The 21,145-nt window shown below is 43.5% G+C and overlaps 1 protein-coding gene across 6 annotated transcripts in view; it reads right to left on the bottom strand.

Moving 5' to 3' along the window:
- Positions 1–1,130: 1,130 nt before the first annotated feature.
- Positions 1,131–21,145, bottom strand: part of RBM47 (RNA binding motif protein 47) — a 172,495-nt gene continuing 152,480 nt past the window's right edge. For 5 of the 6 annotated variants that reach the window (XM_081251244.1, XM_081251246.1, XM_081251245.1 and 2 more), the window contains 4 exons: positions 12,991–14,150; positions 11,926–12,132; positions 9,168–9,361; positions 1,131–3,873 (listed from right to left, as the gene is read on the bottom strand). In XM_081251244.1, coding sequence (XP_081107370.1) covers positions 3,640–3,873; positions 9,168–9,361; positions 11,926–12,132; positions 12,991–14,119 — 1,764 coding nt within the window. In that variant the 5' untranslated portion in view covers positions 14,120–14,150 and the 3' untranslated portion in view covers positions 1,131–3,639. The remainder of the gene's footprint in view (positions 3,874–9,167; positions 9,362–11,925; positions 12,133–12,990; positions 14,151–21,145) is intronic. The other variant, XM_081251248.1, reaches the window with a different exon arrangement.

Genomic DNA, 21,145 nt, shown 5'->3' with positions numbered 1-21,145 from the left:
CTCTGAGCACTTCACTGAGTTCTTGTGAGGTCCCGTGGCAATGGAAGCCAAAAGCCTAATGAATCACCCAAGCAAAGCTTTTATCCCCACCCAACACACTATTTACCTGCTTATTTTGTCTGTGTTCTCCCACTGGAATGTAAGCTCTATGTGTGCAAGGTTTTGTTGGTTTTGTTGATGCTGTAGTCACCGCAGCTCCTAGAACAAAGACAGGCAGGGAATCTAGTAGAGGTGTAATATGCATTTTGTAAGACTTAATTCTTTTTCCTGACAAGAGCAATCAAACTCTGATTCTGCAACTTGAAGAGCATCTGTACTCTTCTCCTAGAACAAGAAGGAATCAGCAGATCTTGTTCCCCTTGAAAATATTGCCTAATGATCTGTCATCTTGGGAAGTTCCCTGGCCTCTTCTGCCTCTGAAAGAGAATTTTTCCTTTTAAGAGGAAGCAGGAAGTTAGAATTCTAAGAAATGTGGGTAGGGAGGCCATGACCCAGGCTGCTCAAGACTAAGAAGGTAAAATTCTTAATCAACGGCAAAGCCACGTGGGGCAGTTTTTAGAGGTAATTCCATTGACAACCTACCACGTTCCCTTGAATCATTTGATTGGCTTTGCTGATGGATCCTACCTGAAGTTAGTGATGATCTCTAGAGAAAAAGGCAGTACCCTGCTAATCTTGCTGGGTGCTGTGAAAAAGGTGAAACAGAGGGCTTTGGTTTCCAATGCAGTGACCAACATGAGGTCACCCCAGCACTTTCATGAGACCACCAAATAACTCAAGGTCACATCAACTGCCTCCATGTAGATTTCTGAGTGTAAAGCTCTTGGGATCATAAACAAACCAGTACCGAGAACAGTGACAGGCTTTGCCACATCCCATTCTAATCCAGATGCTGAGTAGTAGTTGAGTGCTCAACTTTCTACCACTGGGCACAAGTTTGAAGACACTGATAATTTACAGTTTTTACTATGTGCCTCATCTTCATTAGTAATTCCAAATCAAAGATATGATCTTCTCCAGCTGAAAATAATGAATTAGTCAGTTCCTTCTAGGCTATAAGGGTTATTCTAATTTTGTTAGGAAAAAAAATGTGTATAAAGAAAAACACAATTTAAAATAAGGTCTTGAAATTGCTTTAAAGAAAGCTTTATTTACTACATACATCCTAAGAATGTACTGTAAATGAAGCAAGATCTAAATAAACTTAAAAGCTTTTCAAATACAATGCAACTAAAGATAACAACTAAACTGCTAGCATGTTTGAAAACAGGGAACTCGAAAGTTTTTTTTTAAACATTTATATAGTTTGTTCTTAACCCTAAAAAAAAGTTCACATTTCAAGTTACAAACTTACCTCAGTAGTGTACATATGTGAAATGTTTTTCAAACAACAGGAACAGACAGACCATAGGTAGGTAGGAGGCTCACTGATACTTAACGGGCTATGTCAGCAACGTTTATTTTTAAGGTAGTTTGGTAGTTGCCATGTTAAGACACCATTCTTTTTCTTTTTTGCAAATAATTTACAGGCACATGTAAGATACAGTAAGATCCCTGGGTCAGTCTCATCCAGTGAACCTCTGTGATACTTAATCCTTCACTGGAAGGAGAGTAGGAGAGTACTTCTTTCATACAAAGTCAAAGGATGGGGATCTAATCCAAACTGCATTTTGTTGGATTACTCATTACAACAGATTTGAGTTTGGATGCAGTTTGCTGGGTACAGAATCAGGACATTGCACAGTTACTTTATGTCACTTAAGAATGATGGAAAGGAAGGTTAGGAATGTTTAAAGGCCTTCGCAGGCACTCAATAATTTTATAGAATAGTTAAATAAATATTGCTTATATATAAAAAATTCAACCCACCCTAAGATGAGGGAAAAGAGGGCATTTGGGAATCTCTTAATTTAAAATGTAAAACAAAACTAATATGTTTGCTAAGGGCACTATCCTATTATTAACCCACAATAAGAATGCAGCCATCAGCAAAATTCAGTGAGTAGAAGGTTTGATGGAATCTCCAATATGACATAAAAACACAACTGTGGCCATGCCATCTATTGCACACCTCACTTCCTTGATAGAACCTTTACAAAAAAAAAATTCCAAGTTGGTGTATTTCCTAAAGTAGATGACAGTCTTAACATTTTACTGTATTTTACATTCACTCTGCTAAACAAAGGCCTTTAAACAGGCACAAAACACTGCAACAATACATTTACTTCCTACTAAAACAAAACCGTTCAATAACATTGAAATAAAATGGTTTCATTTTGCATTCAACTAGGTACCATGAACTTCTGCAACATAAAACAGCTAAAAACAAGCATTAGGTGATATTTACAAACTGTTACTCCTGCAGGTCTCTCCTCCTCCTCCTGGCTGTGCATGCCCCAAATCAGTTCACCTGCCATGCTGTGCATGGCAACGGAGGGAGGCCCTGTTCAAGAAACATAATATTTCCAACACCGTGACAACCACAGACATTTCGCATGAAACATGATAAGGCAACTAGAAGCATATCTGCTGACAAGAGTCTTTCAGGGTCTTGTCTACAATAACATTCTCTGTCTCTACAAACTTATACTTCAAAACAAATATAATAAAATAAAAGCATTAGGAAAGGAATGAAAGTTGTATATTGGACAATTAAATAGCTATGCAAAGATGTCTTATGCAAACTATTAAAATCTTGTGCTTACACATAACTCTGCTATTGAAAATACCTCCCAAACAAACGCCCCCAAAAAACCAAAAACCCATAACAAAAAACCCCAACAAAAAGAAGTATAAAAGTCATCAATGTTTTCTCTGTCAGAGTAATGCATTTGTCCTAGACTTGCCAAACACGAAGGTGGGACTGGGAACAGGGGGAGAGGGTGGCTAGTGGGTGGGGAGAGAACCTATCTAAGAGCAAAGGCACTTGGAGAAGGAACAGGGACCCAGGGTGATGGTGGCAGGTGAGAGAGCTTTCCAGTGTTTGGACTCAGAAGTGTGACAAGTCTTTCAATGTTGGCTTAAGGAGAGGTCGAGTGTTTAAAAAACAGAACCGTCATGGATAACACATAGTAACACCTGTCAACTTTTAATTCCAGCAGAAATAGAGGTTTCACTCATTTTAAAATTGCACTTTCCAGTATAACTTTTAAAATAACGTTTTATGTAGTATTTTTAAAGCACTATTGTTTGTATCTTTAAATATTGAATATATTTTTCAAAGTAGTTCCCTAGCTGCTCAAGTGTGCTTTTTAATATATAGTTGATATATTTACTATTGAAGGTACTACAAAATAGAAATCTCTGGAGTGCAGAAGTTAAGAAAATAACCTTCATACTGAAAATATATCCTTAAAAATACAAAAATGAAAACCTCTATACAAATGTACTACAGCGTACAAATTTTTAAGAGATGGTGTTTAAGGCACAAACCATTGCAAGCCTCTTAGAAATGTACAAACACAGGTCTGCTAAATTGAAAACAGTCTTAAAAAAACTAGTGAAAACTTCATGTATATAAAATATTCCAGTATGGTATCTGATAACATTCTTCACGTTTGGGTTTCGTGTGTGCTAACCCAACACGTTCTTTCTTCATAAATAGTAAAGTGTTCCTTCAGTGGTCGTGGTGGGTGGAGCTCAGTAGGTCTGGTAGACGTCGTGGATGGGCACCTGGATAGCAGCGGCGGGGAAGGCCTGAGGTATGTAGCCTGCGTACCCGCTGTAGACGGCGGCCGCCGCGTTCTTCTGCAGCGTGGCGATCGTAGCTGTGGTCGGAGCAGCAAATGGCACATAACTGGCCCCGTAGATCCCGGCAGCGGGAATTCTCTGAACGTTCGGAGCCACTGTGTACACTGGAGTTATTGGGCGGCCCTGAGGAGGAGGGAGAGAAAGAATCCTTACTGATCATGTGTAGCTACCTATCCATTCATTCATTCATTCATTCAACTCCCAGGGGTCTGGAGGAGAAACAGAGAAACAAAAGCTGCCATTCTTGGGCTTCCCTGGTGGCGCAGTGGTTAAGAATCCGCCTGCCGATGCAGGGGACATGGGTTCGGGAAGACCCCACATGCCGCAGAGCAACTAAGCCCACGTGCCACAACTACTGAGCCTGCACTCTAGAGACGGCGAGCCACAACTGCTGAGCCCACGTGCTGCAACTACTGAAGCTCAGGTGCCTAGAGCCTAAGCTCCACAACAAGAGAAGCCACTGCAATGAGAAGCCCGCGCACCGCAATGAAGAGTAGCCCCCTCTCGCCGCAACTAGAGAAAGCCCGCGCACAGCAACAAAGACCCAACGCAGCCAAAAATAAATAAATACATTTATTTAAAAACAAAACAAAACAAAAGTTGCCATTCTCAGGCCAGAAAGGCAGAGGGGTAGACAAAAAATAACTGTAAGGGAGTGAGGCAGGAGCCATTAAAGTAAGGTGAAGTTGCATACTCAAGGCTCATTCGAATTCAGCTGGTGACACTGATGGAATTGGAATGCTCAGGGAAAGTTCCAATGCTCTGGAATCTTCTGCCCACCATTCCACGCAATCAGCCTATGCCCCAGAGTGAGCTGGAGATGGGAGTTGAGGTCTACCCTTTACTCAGTTGATCTCACTGTAACTAAGAAGAAATATTTTTCCTAAAATATATGCCAGCTGCCTCAACTCATACTTAACTGAAGAAACATGATGTTTCAAGAATGGAGAGAAAGAAGCATAGTCTGTGACAACTTTATGGAACAAAGTACACAGATCTCTAAAGGGTCAGCTTCTTAAGCTGTGACCTAAAAAGATTGTGACCAGACGCAATTTTCAGCAAATGTGATCTCTTCAACCATCTCCCACCTAAGATATGACACCACTATATAAACAAATTGCTGTAGAAGCTTCGAGAAGGAGCCAACTAAATTGAGGAGCCAGAGAAAGCATCTCAGAAGTGGAGACATTTGAGCTGGGTTCTGAAGAAGAAGGTGGAGTTTCCACATGAGGAGGAAGTGGGGAAAGACAAGCTAACTGAAGCTGCCTCACTGCAGATGCCATGCTGGCTCTGAAAGTCCCTGCTGCTTCCTTCCCTCCATTTGAAAGTGTAACATACTATGTTTTCAGAACAAATAGGAGTATGCAGGGAAGACTGTGGTTCAGTATTTCCCGAAGTGTTTGTTTGCTATGGAGCTCGTTCTCTGAGCTGCTTTATGGAAAAGTAGGTAGATGTTTGGTAAAATAAAGTACACATTTAACAAAACATCTGGTGCACCTTATGTTTCATAGAATGCTCTCTAGTACGTGCTGCTGTGGTCTCCTTGTCTTAATGTATCTTTAAAATAAACAATTCAGGATACGTGAAATGGAGAATTAGATTTTAAAAAATTACTTCTTCCTGGATTTTTTTTTTAAATAATTAATTAATTTATTTATTTATGGCTGTGTTGGGTCTTCGTTTCTGCGCGAGGGCTTTCTCTAGTTGTGGCAAGAGGGGGCCACTCTTCATCACAGTGCGCATGCGGGCCTCTCACTATCGCGGCCTCTCTTGTTGCAGAGCACAGGCTCCAGACGCGCAGGCTCAGTAATTGTGGCTCACGGGCCCAGTAGCTCCGCGGCACGTGGGATCTTCCCAGACCAGGGCTCGAACCCGTGTCCCCTGCATTGGCAGGCAGACTCTCAACCACTGCGCCACCAGGGAAGCCCCTTCCTGGATTTTTATAAAGGAATTACTTATCATTCCTCTACAATACCTGCAAATCAGAGTCACAAAATTACGTTCAAAGGAACTTCACAACCTAAGAGTCATTTCTTTCAACTGTAACCGAAATAATAATTATACAAATGATAACAATAACGGAGAGATTATAGTCTGCTAAGCACTATTCTAAGTGCCTTATCTGTATGATGTTATTTTTCTTTGAAAAATATTTTTTTACCTATTTCTTTTTTTTTATAAATTTATTTTTTGTTTATTTTTGGCTGCGTTAGGTCTTTTTGGCTGTGCATGGGCTTTCTCTAGTTGCGGCGAGCGGGGGCTACTCTTCGTTGTGGTGCACAGGCTTCTCATTGCGGTGGCTTCTCTTGCTGCGGAGCATGGGCTCTAGGCATGCGGGTTTCGGTAGTTCTGGTTCACGGGCTCAGCAGTTGTGGCTCGCGGGCTCTAGCGCGCAGGCTTAGTAGTTGTGGTGCCCGGGCTTAGTTGCTCCACAGCAATCCTAACCACTTCACCACCAGGGAAGTCCCGGTGACACAGCTTTTAAGCAAGGGGATGTGTGACTCTGGAGCCTGGGCGTTTAGCCTTGCATTGTCCTGCCTCCTACAATGCAGTCACAATGAATATCTTATTAGAAACGCTTTACGACCAGGCAGACAGTCTTCGGAACTGGGAAGACTGTGGTTTGCAGCAAGACAGGAAGCCGTCTTTCCCAAATGTGTGGACACCTCTTTAATGACAAATGCACAAAGGGAAGGAATCACAGGGAAGGTGACATCTGAGAAAAACCTTCCCACGTGCTACAGTGCAGCCCGACACCTGGGCTCAGGTGAGTGCAATGGGGTTAGGCTGAGCATAGGGAGTTGGGGACTGGGAGAGAAAAAGACCTCAAGTTTTGCTCCTCTCAAAAAACGAATGGTTATCTTTGCTCTACCTATACCACCGACTTGTTGTGAAGACTGAGAACACTTTGAGAAATCAATGTGAAAAAATGATCGTCTACACCTGCAAGTTTTTTTTAATTGCTTGCAAAGGCTATATGAAACTTTGGATATAAAATGGCTAAACAGGAACATCCCTGAGCACCTGCAAGACAGAGGAGGAAGATCGAAGGTGTTCCCCAAGAAGGTTCTGGGAGCCATGCTGGGAACTGATTTCCAGTGTTGCTCTACTCCCAAAAGTTTTCTAGTTACCGATCCGTGGAGCTTAAGATGCTCCTTGGGAACTTCCCTGGTGGCACAGTGGTTAGGATTCTGCGCTCCCAGGGCAGGGGGCCCGGGTTCGATCCCTGGTCAAGGAACTAGATCCCACATGCATGCTGCAACGAAGAGTTTGCATGCCGCAACTAAGGAGCCCGCCAGTCGCAACTAAGATCCAGTGCAACCAAATAAATAAATGAATAAATATTAAAAGAAAAAAAAAGCTCCTCCCTCTGCTGCAATTTGGCAGAGAACACAGAGGCGGCAAAGGACTGAACGTGTCAGAGAACCCAGGTCAATGAACTCGAGGCAGGACACAGAGTACTTAGCCCTGAGGGAGGGTGGCAGGGCCACACACACTCAAAGAAGCCATTCCCACGTTACAAAGGAACTAGCTCCTGGCATTCTGCAGAATATACTGGAGGAGGAAACAATCTCCATAGGATCCACTGCTAATGACAGCACACTGAACAAATTCCCAAACCACAACTTCGTGTAAAGACCCCACGGCAGCATCCAGGGCAGACTGACATAAGATAGAAACAGTCTACATTTCAGAATGTGATCATGAAGCCTGGAACGTGGGCTCCACCAGAACTGTGACCATGCAGCAAAGACCAAAGTTCACGAATTTCTTAGTAAAGAGGAATTAGAAATTATTAGCAGAATTCCACTAAGTAATGCCTGTAGGTTACTGTATATATTTATAGTCAGGCCACAGGAATAACTACTTTGTGAGTCATTTCCAACCTATTCCTTTTTTTGGCTTTTTGCAGTTAAAGAATACTTGACGATATATTGCTAGATAAATAAACTTCACATGGCCTGACCCTGTCTGAATAGTGCAGTCAAGACTGGGGCTCAGGGCTTCCCTGGTGGTGCAGTGGTTGAGAGTCCGCCTGCCGATGCAGGGGACACAGGTTCGTGTCCCGGTCTGGGAAGATCCCACATGCCGCGGAGCGGCTGGGCCCGTGAGCCATGGCTGCTGCGTGACCGGAGCCTGTGCTCCGCAACGGGAGAGGCCGCAACAGTGAGAGGCCCGCGTGCCATAACAGTGAGAGGCCCACGTACCGCAAAAAAAAACAAAAAAAAAGACTGGGGCTCAGAGTGGGCAACAGCAAGCAAACAGCAGGCTACGGTGAGGGTTCACAGTCTGGCTCTGTTTCGTCATCACTGAGGAGCTGGGACAAAATATGGATTCTAGAACCCGAGCCCAGTTCTGCTGAACTGGAATCTTCTGGGCTTTGAATCTAAGAATCTCTGTTTTATCAATATAAACATGTCCCCTGGATAATTCTTACTCAATTAGATAAAAGACATCCCCGGCCTGAGTTTTTAATACGCATATTGATTGATAAGGTAGTTGAGATTCACTGCCTCACAAAGGAGAGCTTCAACAAGATTATTTTTCTGTCTGGATGAATGACACATCGCATAGGTATTCCCTGTGTGCTACACATTGCAGATACAAAGCAATATAAGACGTAACTCTTGTTCTGGAAGAACTTCGTTTTAATTGGGGAGATAGAACACACTGGCAGTCAAATGCCAAGTAATACTGTAGGTAATGAGAAGTACGGGAGAGATGATTTCCAAGGTGAGATGGATGGGAAAGATTCTAGAGAAGAAATCACAGAGAGGAGAACTGAGTAAGTAGAGGTGGGGAAGGAGGATGGAATGGTAAGACTGGATTGGGAGGCGATATGGGAATAGTTGGATATGGTTGTAAGAGTGGAGTAAAGGCAGATTTTGTAAAGTTTCATGTATCTTTATCTCTATAGACATTTCTCTCTCTACAGCCACACGTATGTATATGTATACATGTATACATATGTATCTACTCATACACAGAGAGGGAGGGAGGGAGCGAGGGAGGAGCAGAACTTTAAAGAACTCTTCATTGAACTATAATCTGGAATGGGAAAACGTGAACTATCTCCTGGGATTCTGTGTGTCAGCTCCTTAACAATAAGAACATGAGTTAAAAATTATCCAGTGTCATAAAAAAAATAGTATGTATAATATTATGACACTGAAAAATTACACATGCCATTTTTGCATATTGCTTCCCATCTTTAATACAGTGACGATATTGGGGTAGTACAATTATTACTAAAAATTTTTCTGTCCTGCCATGATTTATCTTACAAAATTTGTCTGTCATCCAGTCCCATAGTTCTAACAGAGAGCTAGGCACACAGTAAATTCTCCTGTGGAATATTAAATGAATCCACGACACGAGGCCTCACACAAACGCGATGACCGCAGCAAGAACCCTACCTGGAAAGGTGGTGGCGTGGACACGGCAGGGATGACGGCGGCGGCTGCGGCCGCGGCGGCACTGGCTGGGTCTGGCTGCACAGCGATGGGGCTGATCATGTGCTCCATTGTGTGGATTTTACCATCTTCAATCATTTTAGGAGCTGGAGCTGCCTGAAACATGGAATACTGGGCCCCGATGGCAGGGATGGCCACTGCAAGAGAAGTAAGAAGGAAACACAGGTCAGTCATCCAGTCACTGAGGGAGGTCCATCACTTTCTCAATATTTTTAAAAACCAAGTTTAGCAGCCAAGGGCTCTCCCTGCTAACTAATGCTCCCTCAGTACAGGTGCTACCCAAGAGGAAGAGAGAGGAGGGGGCAGGTACCCCTCCTCCCCTTGGCTTGACTTTCAAAAGTACCAATGGCGTACCAATGGGGTCTCCCCATAGATCATCAGGGAAGGAAAGCTTAGAGTTAGGTTTCTGCGCCCACATTTCCTACTGCTTCTAACAGAAAATCGCATTTTGACTCTTACTCTTGAGGTTCTACAGAGCAAGAAAGGGCCTTCTAATTCTGAGAAAACAGTCTCAGAATAAGAAGTGAGAGCAGAGGCTTGAGGCCCAAGAGTGTGAGAAGGAGACTGCTGGTTCCTTATCACTCATCTAACTCGTTACCAGACCCGCTGCCCTTTTCACTTTCACCACGTTTTAAAAAGCTGGTGCTGTTGAGGGTTTCATTTTGAGAACTCAGGTCTGTATACATCCTCCCCACCCCACATTTCAGATTTCAATATTACTGACTCAAGGAAAAATACATAATAAAAAATGGAAAATTCCCTAATTTTCTAAGGGCCAGTCATAATAGTGAAGCAGTAGAGTGACTGCTTTTTTTGGTGGTACCTGCCAATTCAAAGACATGTTTCTGTGAGTCAAGTCCAAAGGGCTCATTTCAACCAGAGACTCAAACAGACAGCAGTTATCGAATGTCAATGTATGATAAGGAGAGGTAAAAAGAAAAAAAAATACTAGCCCTGATTTGGGGGAGTTTGCGTGAGTGTGTGGTATGTGTGTGTTGCAAGGAAGAGCAAGAATATTGAAATGCATACACAAAGTAACCTCTCACTTATGTTTTTTCTCCAACTGTAAGTAATTTCTTCTAATAAAAGCTGATGATACAAGGTAAAGAGAAATGACTGTGGGCTAAACAGTGATACAGCCATTCAATAAAATAAACCTAAAATCTTAACCAAATCTTTTACCTGCCTTTCCATCCATATGATCTTGTGCCCAGATACTTCACTACTGCCCTGGTGTTCCTCGTAAAATACATAGTTCTAATTTTCTGGATTAATCAGAAATAGAGGTCATGGGGATAGGGTCGAGAAAGGGTTATAAGTTTGAGCTATATTTGAGTTGTACTAAGCAACTCTGGATTATTCTGGCTGTCAGCTACTACATGCCCCAGAACACAACTATATGCTTAAAGGTTGTTTAAGAGTTCTTTTCTCTAGTTAAATCTTAAGCTAATGCCAACCGGAGTCCCTTTCCCAACAAGTAGAAGTGACAAGTCTTGTATCCAGGCTCTGCTTTATGGAATTATGGCGAGAAACAGGATCTGTTTTACACTGCTTAAAGTACCAATGGCATTTATAAGGAAATCCAGTCTAAGGAGTCACTTACCTGCAGAAATTGCAGAATTTTTTCACAGGCATTAAAAAAAAAAGATCACCAGATTACTTCAAAAGGAAGCTCTACTGGGAAAATGCTTTGTAAGCTCTATGTGGCCAATGCCAACCTACGCCCCACTCGCACAGCTCCCTTGAGTCTGTTTCAGCCAGGGGAAGGAGTGCAGACCTCAGCCAACAGAAAGTCAGAGAGGCTGAGCTTCGAAGTGAGGATGTTCTCAAAGAGTTCTTCAATCTACCCTCCATGAGACCGGGAAAAGGTCTGGAGGAGGACCAGGGTGGGATTTCCCATGTGTGGGCTTGTATGGTGTGTGTAAATAGGGAGTCTGTGCTATGTTCACACTGTGGAGTTAAATAAAGCTCCTTGCAGCTTAGGATCAGAAAGACCTGTTGCACATTAGGCCAATGAGCACTAACCATGTTGGAAAACTGGTTTATGGGGCCTGGTTTGTGGAGGGTGGAAGCAAAGTTCAAGGTCCCTGGCTTGAATTACTTGAGTGCCCCTACCCCCAATCTACTGATCCAGCAAAAGGCGGAAATGAGAGCTGGAAATCAGCTGCAAAAACTTTCACTGCTGCTCCCAGGCATTCTGGTTTGTTAAGACCATGACAAGAGACAGTAGTGTTATTTGCTCCTGAAGGGGAATTTTCTACCCTTCCCAGCAACCCTCAGAACTAGCAAAGAAATACGCCTTCTGGCTTCTGATGCGTGTGGTAGAAATAGGCTTGAGTAAGGAGAAGAAAGTTTTCAGCTGGTAGAAGACACAGAAGAGACTCGTGTTCTTCTATCTCTGCACACCCCATCCCAATCTGCCTAGTTGAGAATCCGCCTAATTGAAAAAAAGCCTAACAACTGGTGATACCCATTGGAAAAACCCACTATCGGAAAGTTTGACTTGAACGTGGTCAAAACCAGACACTAGACTATCTCCCTAAGTTCTAGATAAGAAGGCCCAGGAGGCCACATTCCTTGCCTAATCTTCTGCTGCCTTTGAGGAACCCATATGCAGATAAAAGTACCCAAGGAAGTCACTTCAAAGAGAGGACTGGGGTTCAGGCTGAAAAGATCCATTCTCACTCCAGTTTATACTGACCTGTACCAGGTTTAATGGCAACTGGATTGACGGCAGAGATTTCCAAATTCGGTACAAGTTCATATCCTTTTTCTTGTTGTTTTCCTTTTCCTTCATGATATCGGCTATATATACCACGGCCAGCAGAATATCCCCCAAGGTAGGAACCCCTGGGCCCTGGGGCTCTGTTGCCAGCTGCACCTCGACCCCGGCCTCTTATGCTGCCTGCTTATAATAACAACACAAAACATGATGAGCTACCAATAGCAACAGTACAGGAGGCGGACCTTAGCTCAAGGTTCCTGGCACTTAGGTGTTTGCGCTGGCTCTAAGCTGCAGGTGGCTACACCTCTGCCCTTCAATGAGCTGGAAGATGGTTCACACCTTCTGTTCCAGCCTAGGTGCACCCTAAAATGTCTGCTTAATGCAAGAGATGAACTTGAAGGGTGAGTTCCTAGGACTGCAACTGCAACTCCAATAAATAAAGATGTTCACAGACTATAACAAAGTTAGTTGTGGAAGGGGAACTGCTAGTCACCTTTCTCATTTTATGAGGAGGTTAGAGGGGCTGACTTAAGTCACAGAAGCAGTTAATCAGAGAACAGGACCCAGAGGCTAAGCATTCTGCTTCCCAGTGTAATGCCTGGTTTCATTATAGGCTAGCCAGTGACTACAAACAACAAAACAACCCCAACAAAAAACCCAACGACAACACTGTGCCCCCTAATCCCCAACATTCTAAAGATTTCACTTCACACGTAGTTTTTAACCTAAGAACCCAGAGCCTTGCGGACTAGCCCCACAGTAGGTAGGCCCTGGAAAGGCTGAGCGCAGGAAGAGCTTGCATGCGCCCATGATTCTACCACTCATCCCACACATACTAAAGATCTGCATTTCTCTCAGTGTTGTAGAAGTACATGCCTTAAGCGCCAGCAAAGAACAGAACCCAGAACCCACACCCAAACAAGGGTGGGTAGGGGGGTCGCCGTCCACCGGCTCGGTAAATGACAGCCACCACACCCCCGACGCCGCCCGCCTGGCAGACGCGGATCCCTGGGCCTACCCAGGCAAGGAGTCCCCACTAACCTTTCACGAAGTAGTCCCTGTTGGGCCCAATGAGCGCGTTGTAGGGGTAGCCATAGTAGGCCAGCGTGTAGGGGTCGCAGGAGTACACGTAGCTGGGCTGTTGCACCATTGCCGCCTCGGCTGCGCCGCCGCCCTTGGCCGCCTTCTGGTAGCGGGAGTACTGCTCCTTGTCCACGGGCTTGGCCAGCGTCACCTCGAGGCACGAGCCCTCCAGCTCGGTGCCATTGAGGTTGTTCATGGCGTGCACGGCGTCTTCGCGGCTGGCAAAGTGCACGAAGGCGTAGTCGCGGATCTTCTTGACGCGCTCCACGCAGCCCGGGTTGAACTGGCCGAAGCTCTTCTTTATGGTGTCCTCGGTGGTCTCGATCATGAGGTTCCGCACGTAGAGGATCTTCACGGTCTCCATCACGTCCTCGTCCACGTCGATCTCAGGCTCGGCCCAGTCCACGGCGATCTGGTGGCCCCAAAGCTGGATGCGGCCGGGCATGAGCTTGCGGCGCGCCATGGCGGCGGCGCGGTGGCTCTCGTACTCGACGAAGGCGAAGCCGCGGTTCTTCATCTTGTCGGCCGCGCTGGCGTAGACGATCACGTCGAGCACGCCCTCCGTGACCTTGGCAATCTCCTCCAGGATCTCCTCGCGCTTCTTCATCTTGGGGATGCCGCCGATGAAGAGGCGGCAGTTGTCCACGCTGCAGCACACGCCGAGCAGGCGGCCGGGGCGGATCTCGTAGTTGTTGAGCTCACGCACGGCGCGCTTGGCCTCGTGCTTGTGGCAGTACATGACGAAGGCGTAGCCGCGGTTCTTGCCGTCGAAGTCCATCATGAGGCGCAGCTCGTAGATGCGGCCCACCGCCTCGAACACGGGCACCAGCTCGTCCTCGTACACGTCGCGCGGGATCTTGCCCACAAAGACCTCGCAGCCGCGCTGCGGGTGCGGACCTTCCCAGCCAGGCGGCGGGCCGCCGTACTTGCGCTGCCCGTTCTCCTGCACCATGCTGTAGCCCGTGCGCTCCATCAGCGCCAGAAGCGCCGCTTCGTTGGGCGCGCCCGCCACGCCCTCGGGCACCTTGGGGGAGGACCCAGCGGCCGACTCGCTGCTCATGGCTGCGGTGGAATCCTCTGCGGTCATAATGTCAAAGGCATCCACACCCGGTGGAAACCTGGGGGAGGCAGGAGGGAGAAGGTGAGTGTGGAATCTTTACCGAGTTGAGTCAGAACTTGATTTTTTTTTCTTCTTCTTCAAAGCCATACAAGACTCACGCTTAACTATCAGGTGGTTGAATGAGAAATAAGATGAAGACCACTCTAGATATGCAGCAGCTCTAAAACTGTCTAAATTGGGCAAGGTGTTTTGCAGGAAAAACCAGAAGTGACTCGGGGAAAAATCAGAATGAGCAAGTACTTCCGCTTAGTCAGTAACCCAATAGCTTTGAAGCATAGAGAACCTGCTGTCATTGTTGGGGAAAACTTCACGTTCTTGAGGCAGTTGGCAACATCTTTTGCTTAATTCCTGCACTGTCAAGTCAGACTGACTTCCTTTTAGTTACAGCATTTTACCCCCTTTATTTCTTTGACAGACAAAACCTCTTTCTTTGCTTTCTTTTTTAAGACAGACTTTTTCATTTAGGAATGGAAGGAGGGCAATGTGTTTATATTGTTAAGGAAAAAACCGAGGAGGTGTTACTATAGAAGATACAGAGCTGTGTGCTTTTTACAAGGAAGAAATGGAACACCCACATTACCAAGGACTTGTCCTGGGAACTGTACTAAGAGCTGGTAAGGCTGATTTTTACGGTGTCATTCCCTGTCAGCAAAATTCTTGGTATGAATCATTCATGGATTTGGAATCAGTGCACAAAGAGCTAGATTAAGTTCAGGCTGGGGGACTCGTGAAGCAGCAACGACCTGTTAAACTATACTACAGTTTTCAGAGAACTGTCACATGCATTATCTTATTTGATCTTAATTTCCTTTCATGGGAAGTGATATTATCATTAGTCCCAAATGTCTATGGGGAAATAGGCTCAGAGAGGTTGAGTAAGTTGCTCATTTCACACAGCAAGTATCAGCTCATATCAGGACTTGATTTCAAGGCGTATGGCTCCAGATTCCATGTTCTTTCTTTGAAACCAGTGCTGAGCAATAGAACTTTCTGTGACGATGGAAAACCTGTCACTAGCCACTCGTGGCTACTGAATACTGGAAATGGGACTATTGCAGAATTTTTCATTTTACTTTAAAATTAAATAGCCACACCAGTGCAAGTCTAAATCATGCCACCTTCACTCTTATAGCATAGGGCTCATGGAAATGATTTTAAGTTATGCAGTGAGATTATCACTAGGAGCTTCGTATTTTGCGTTTGTAAAGAACAGCTCTGATTAGCTTTTTGAAAAATGAAGTTTAGTTCATTTTTTGGGTCTATGATAGTATTCAAGTAAATTTTATGGAAATTAAGAAAAATAAGAAAATAAGTTATTCCTAATTCTCCTACCCAGTGATAGCCACAATTAAACTTTCCCATCCTTCTTTCAATAGTTTCTTTTGGAGGGTGGGAGAGGTGGAGCTGGGCTTCTAATAAATTTACATCCTGCTGCTTTACTTCATTTTACAAGCATTCTTCCACGCTCTTAAAACTGTAAAAACATATTTATAATAGCTGAATAAGGTTTCATCATTCAACTAAATTTTTTCCATTTTTTATCATCTAAAAAAATTTACGAGGCCAGACACTATAAAACTCTTAGAGGAAAACATAGGCAGAACACTATGACATAAATCACAGCAAGATCCTTTTTGACCCACCTCCTAGAGAAATGGAAATAAAGACAAAAATAAACAAATGAGACCTAATGAAACTTAACAGCTTTTGCACAGCAAAGGAAACCGTAAACAAGACGAAAAGACAACCCTCAGAACGGGGGAAAATATTTGCAAATGAACCAACTGATAAAGGATTAATCTCCAAAATTTACAAGCAGTTCATGCAGCTCAATATTTAAAAAAACAAACAACCCAATCCAAAAATGGGCAGAAGACCTAAATAGACACTTCTCCACATAAGATATACAGACTGCCAACAAACACATGAAAGAATGCTCAACATCACTAATCATTAGAGAAATGCAAATCAAAACTACAATGAGGTATAACCTCACACCAGTCAGAATGACCATCATCAAAAAATCTACAGACAACAAATACTGGAGAGGGTGCGGAGAAAAGGGAACCCTCTTGCACTGCTGGTGGGAATGTAAATTGATACAGTCACTATGGAGAACAGTATGGATGTTCCTTAGAAAACTAAAAATAGAACTACCATATGACCCAGCAATCCCACTCCTGGGCATATACCCAGAGAAAACCATAATTCAAAAAGAGACATGCACCCCAATGTTCATTGCAGCACTATTTACAATAGCCAGGACATGGAGGCAACCTAAGTGTCCATCGACAGGTGAACGGATAAAGAAGATGTAGCACAATGGAATATTAGTCATAAAAAGAAACGAAATTGAGTTATTTGTAGTGAGGTGGATGGACCTAGTGACTGTCATACAGAGTAAAGTAAGTCAGAAAGAGAAAAATAAATACCATATGCCAACACATATATATGGAATCTAAAAAAAAAAAAAAAGGTTCTGAAGAACCTAGGGGCAGGACAGGAATAAAGATGGAGGCGTAGCGAATGGACTTGAGGACACGGGGAGGGGGAAGGGTAAGCTGGGACGAAGTGAGAGAGTGGCATGGACTTATATACACTACCAAACGTAAAATAGATAGCTAGTGGGAAGCAGCCGCATAGCACAGGGAGATCAGCTTGGTGCTTTGTGACCACCTAGAGGGGTGGGATAGGGAGGGTGGGAGGGAGACGCAAGAGGGAGGAGATATGGGGATATAAGTATAGTTGATTCACTTTGTTATACGGCAGAAACTAACACACCATTGTAAAGCAATTATACTCCAATAAAGATGTTAAAAAATTTTACTACTGGGAATTCTACAAAAGAATATTAAGGGAAATTTTAAGGATAATTAAGGTAAGTTTGATCATTTAAAGAAAAGAAAAGAAAACAAAACAAAATATAGGGATACAACAGAAGATATTTATTTGTCCGTTGGCCAACCAATACTTCTTTGGTTCATTTGCTGTAACATCAAGGGGCAGTACAGTTTAGCAGTGGTCCCCAAACTTTTTGGAGACAGGGATCAAGTTTGTGGAAGACAATTTTTCCACGGATGGGGTAGGGGTGGAGGGATGGTTCCTGGATGATTCAAGCGCATTACATTTATGGTACACTTTATTTCTATTATTGTTACATTGTGATATATAATTAAGTAATTATACAACTCACCATAATGCTGATAGGAGGAGGAGCTCAGGTGGTAATGCGAACTATGGGGGGCAGCTGTAAATACAGATGAAGCTTCTCTCGCCCACCCGCTGCTTACCTCCTGCTGTGTGGCCAGGTTCCTAACAGGCCAGGGACCAGTACGGCAGAGGCTGGGGAACCCTGCAGTTTAGTGGGTTAGTGACTGGCCACTGGAGCCAGAATGCGTGGTTGTGTGTGAATCCTAGCTCTAACACTTCCTAGTTGTATGACCTGGAGCAAGGATATTCAGCTACTCCATGCCTCAGTTTCTCAATCTATAAAATGGGAATGATGACAGTAGTATTAACTTTGTTGAGTTTAGAGAAGTGAGTTAATACATACAAAGCACTTTGAACTATGCCTGGAACACTGTAAATGCTCAAAAAATGTCAGTTATTATTCTTCATCCAAACTTCTGGGTAAAACTTCAGACCAATTCTTTCAGTTTTAGAGTAATTTTGACACTTTCTCAGTTCTTTAAAAACATCTGGGGCTTCCCTTGGTGGCGCAGTGGTTAAGAGTCCGCCTGCCGATGCAAGAGACATGGGTTCGTGCCCCGGTCCGGGAAGATCCCACATGCCGCGGAGCAGCTAGGCCCGTGAGCCATGGCTGCTGAGCCTGCGCGTCTGGAGCCTGTGCTCCGCAACAGGAGAGGCCACAACAGTGAGAGGCCCGCGTACCGCAAAAAATAAATAAATAAATGAAAATTTAAAAAATAAAAACATCTGTTTGATATGGCTTCTATTCTTATTTTTAATTTGCTTTGCTCTTCAATTGCTTGAAGGCTGGTTTGGCAACATATCCAGTTACCATGAAGCCTTTTTTCTGGTGTAAATTTGAAAATATACATCAGTTCCTGTAGTTTCAAGTTGAAGCAGAAATTTCAATATCAAATTTGAACATGAAGATCTTTCCCTCCTTCCAAAAGGAAGATAAGGATATATTCTTAAGAAGATTATTTGTACAAACACATATGCATTTATAATCTGTGACCTGGGAAGCAAATGCCAGGTACATATATAAACATGTATGAGGGAATTCAAGATCTTACATAGTTGTCCTACATAGAACAGTGACTAAAGTCCAAAGGAATAGTCCTTATCTCTCTGCTGAGAGATGTGGAGTTGACTTTTTATTTTCCTAAAATTGTACTTTGAAACTACCATTTAACACAAAAAAAGTTGTATAACAGTCAGGCTAGAGGAGTCATTCCCAATTCCAGCCCCATTAATTACACCAAAAATTCTGCTGCTTTCAGTAACATAATCGTCTCTTTTAAAATAGTTATAGCTTATTTTCCTACATCTGCAAGCCAAGAAAAGTCTTTTTTCCTGAGCTTTCATCATCTGGAATAAGTGAATCATGTTACTGGCCCCCTTTCCCTTTTTTCTTTGGCCACTAGGAAGTTCAGGATTGACTTTGTCACTTTAGTTTTGTAATTGTATAGGGCATCACAACACACTCTCAGGTTCATCTATTCTTGGCTATTGGTTCTTTTTTTTTAGTCTTCTATATCCCCAGTGCCATGAATTTAGCTATGTATATTATTCATCTTATTGTTTTCATGTCCTTGGAAGCCATCTCACATAATTTTGGCATTAGGAGAGGAATAAATGCACATATATGTGGATATATATATATTTATATAAAATTTGCATGAGATATAAATTAATGTAGTGTTTAAATGAACTATTTTTTACACTAACTACAAACACTAGCATAAAAACAACTGAGAACCACAATGAGATACCACTTTGCATCCATTAGCATGCCTATTATAACCAACCAAACATAGAAACTAACAAAAAACCAAAATAAGTGTTGGCAAGAATGTAGAAAAACTGTAACCCTTGTGCATTGCTGGTGGGAATGTAAAATGGTGCAGCTACTATGGAAAACTGTATTGTGGTTCCTCAAAAAGGTAACAATTATCATACGATCCACCAATTCCACTACTGGGTATGTAACCAAAAGAATTGAAAACTGGGATTCAAACAGGTATTTGTACACCAATGGTCATAACAATATTATTCACAGTAGCCAAAAGGTAGAAACAACCCAAAAGTCCATTGACACATGAACGGACAAACAAAATGTGGCATGTATACTCAGTGGAATACTATTCAGCCTTAAAAAGGAAGGAAATTCTCACACATGCTGCAGCATGGATGAACCATGAAGACATCCTAAGTGAAATAAGCCAGACACAAAAGGACAAATATTACATGATTCCACTTACATGAAGTACCTAAACAGTCAAATTCATAGAGATAGAAAGTAGAATGGTGGTTGCCAGGAGCTGGAGGGAGGGAGAATGGGGAATTAGTGTTTATGGAGTTTCAGTGAAGGATGATGAGAAAGTTCTAGAGATAGCTGGTGGTGATGGCTGCACACCAATGTGGATGTACTTAATGCCACTGAACTGGACACTTAAAAACAGGTAAAACGGTGCTTCCCTGGTGGCGCAGTGGTTGAGAGTTCACCTGCCGATGCAGGGGTCACGGGTTCATGCCCCGGTCCGGGAAGATCCCACATGCCGCGGAGCGGCTGGGCCCATGAGCCATGGCCGCTGAGCCTGCGCATCCGGAGCCTGTGCTCCGCAACGGGAGAGACCACAGCAGTGAGAGGCCCGTGTACCGCAAAAAAAAAAAAAACAGGTAAAACGGTTAACTTTGTTATGTGTATTTTAACACACACACACACACACACACACAATTTAAAAAAAAAAAGAGTGAGAAAGCTCAGAGATGCAAAAAGTAAGATTCCATAAAATTAGGATTTCATTAGAGGCCATTTAAAAATGGTACACATGGGGCTTCCCTGGTGGCGCAGTGGTTGAGAGCCCACCTGCCAATGCAGGGGATGCGGGTTCGTGCCCCGGTCCGGGAAGATCCCACATGCCGTGGAGCAGCTGGGCCCGTGAGCCATGGCCGCTGAGCCTGCGCGTCCAGAGCCTGTGCTCCGCAACGGGAGAGGCCACAACAGTGAGAGGCCCGCGTACCGCAAAAAAAAAAAAAAAAAAAAAAGGTACACATTCAATAAAACCTTATGGGCTACGAACTCCATTCTTCTCGTCTTTATAAGAAGATAATACACCACAGTTAAATAAATTACATGGTATGCTGTTCAATGAGTTTTCAAGGCCAAAGGCATAGATATGTGAAATATATATGGTTTATTTAATGCCTTAAAAAAGGGGAACTATACGGCATTAGCCGTATGATCCTTCTGTCAGAGATGAAACAGAAAACTTATTACAATTAGACATGCTTTAGACCAGGGCTTGGTAAACTGTGCCATGGGCCAAATATAGCCTGCCATTTGTTTTTGTAAATAAAATTTTATTGGAACACAGCCATACTCTTTTTTTTTTTGAACATGGTTGCTTTTGCAGTACAGTGGTGGGGCTGACTAGTTCAGACAGAGGTTGCATGGCCCATAAAGGTTAAAATGTTTACTCTCTGGCCAGGTACAGTAAAAGTTTGCCAACCTCTGCTCTAGACGTGCAGAGAACATCAATGAGACTAAGTAACAGAGATTCCTATTGCTAAGTATTACAGTCACTTTTCCCTCTTTCCTATGCTGAGCAGTGACTTAATTTCAGGACAAAGTTTTAAGTTCTAATATATTTTAAAGAGTCTTCTTGAGCTGCCTTCCCCCCCTCATTCTAAGCTGTTTTCCATTTAACTACATGGTCAAATTTGTGAGGCCTAGAAGAAGAGACATCTGGTAAAGACTGTTGGCTCAGCTCCTAACACTTTTATGTGAACAATTTCTTAAGA

This window comes from Mesoplodon bidens (assembly GCF_964165515.1).
Source record: "Mesoplodon bidens genome assembly, chromosome: 1".
Lineage (NCBI taxonomy): Eukaryota > Metazoa > Chordata > Mammalia > Artiodactyla > Ziphiidae > Mesoplodon > Mesoplodon bidens.
This window is presented reverse-complemented; position numbering and strand designations above follow the sequence as displayed.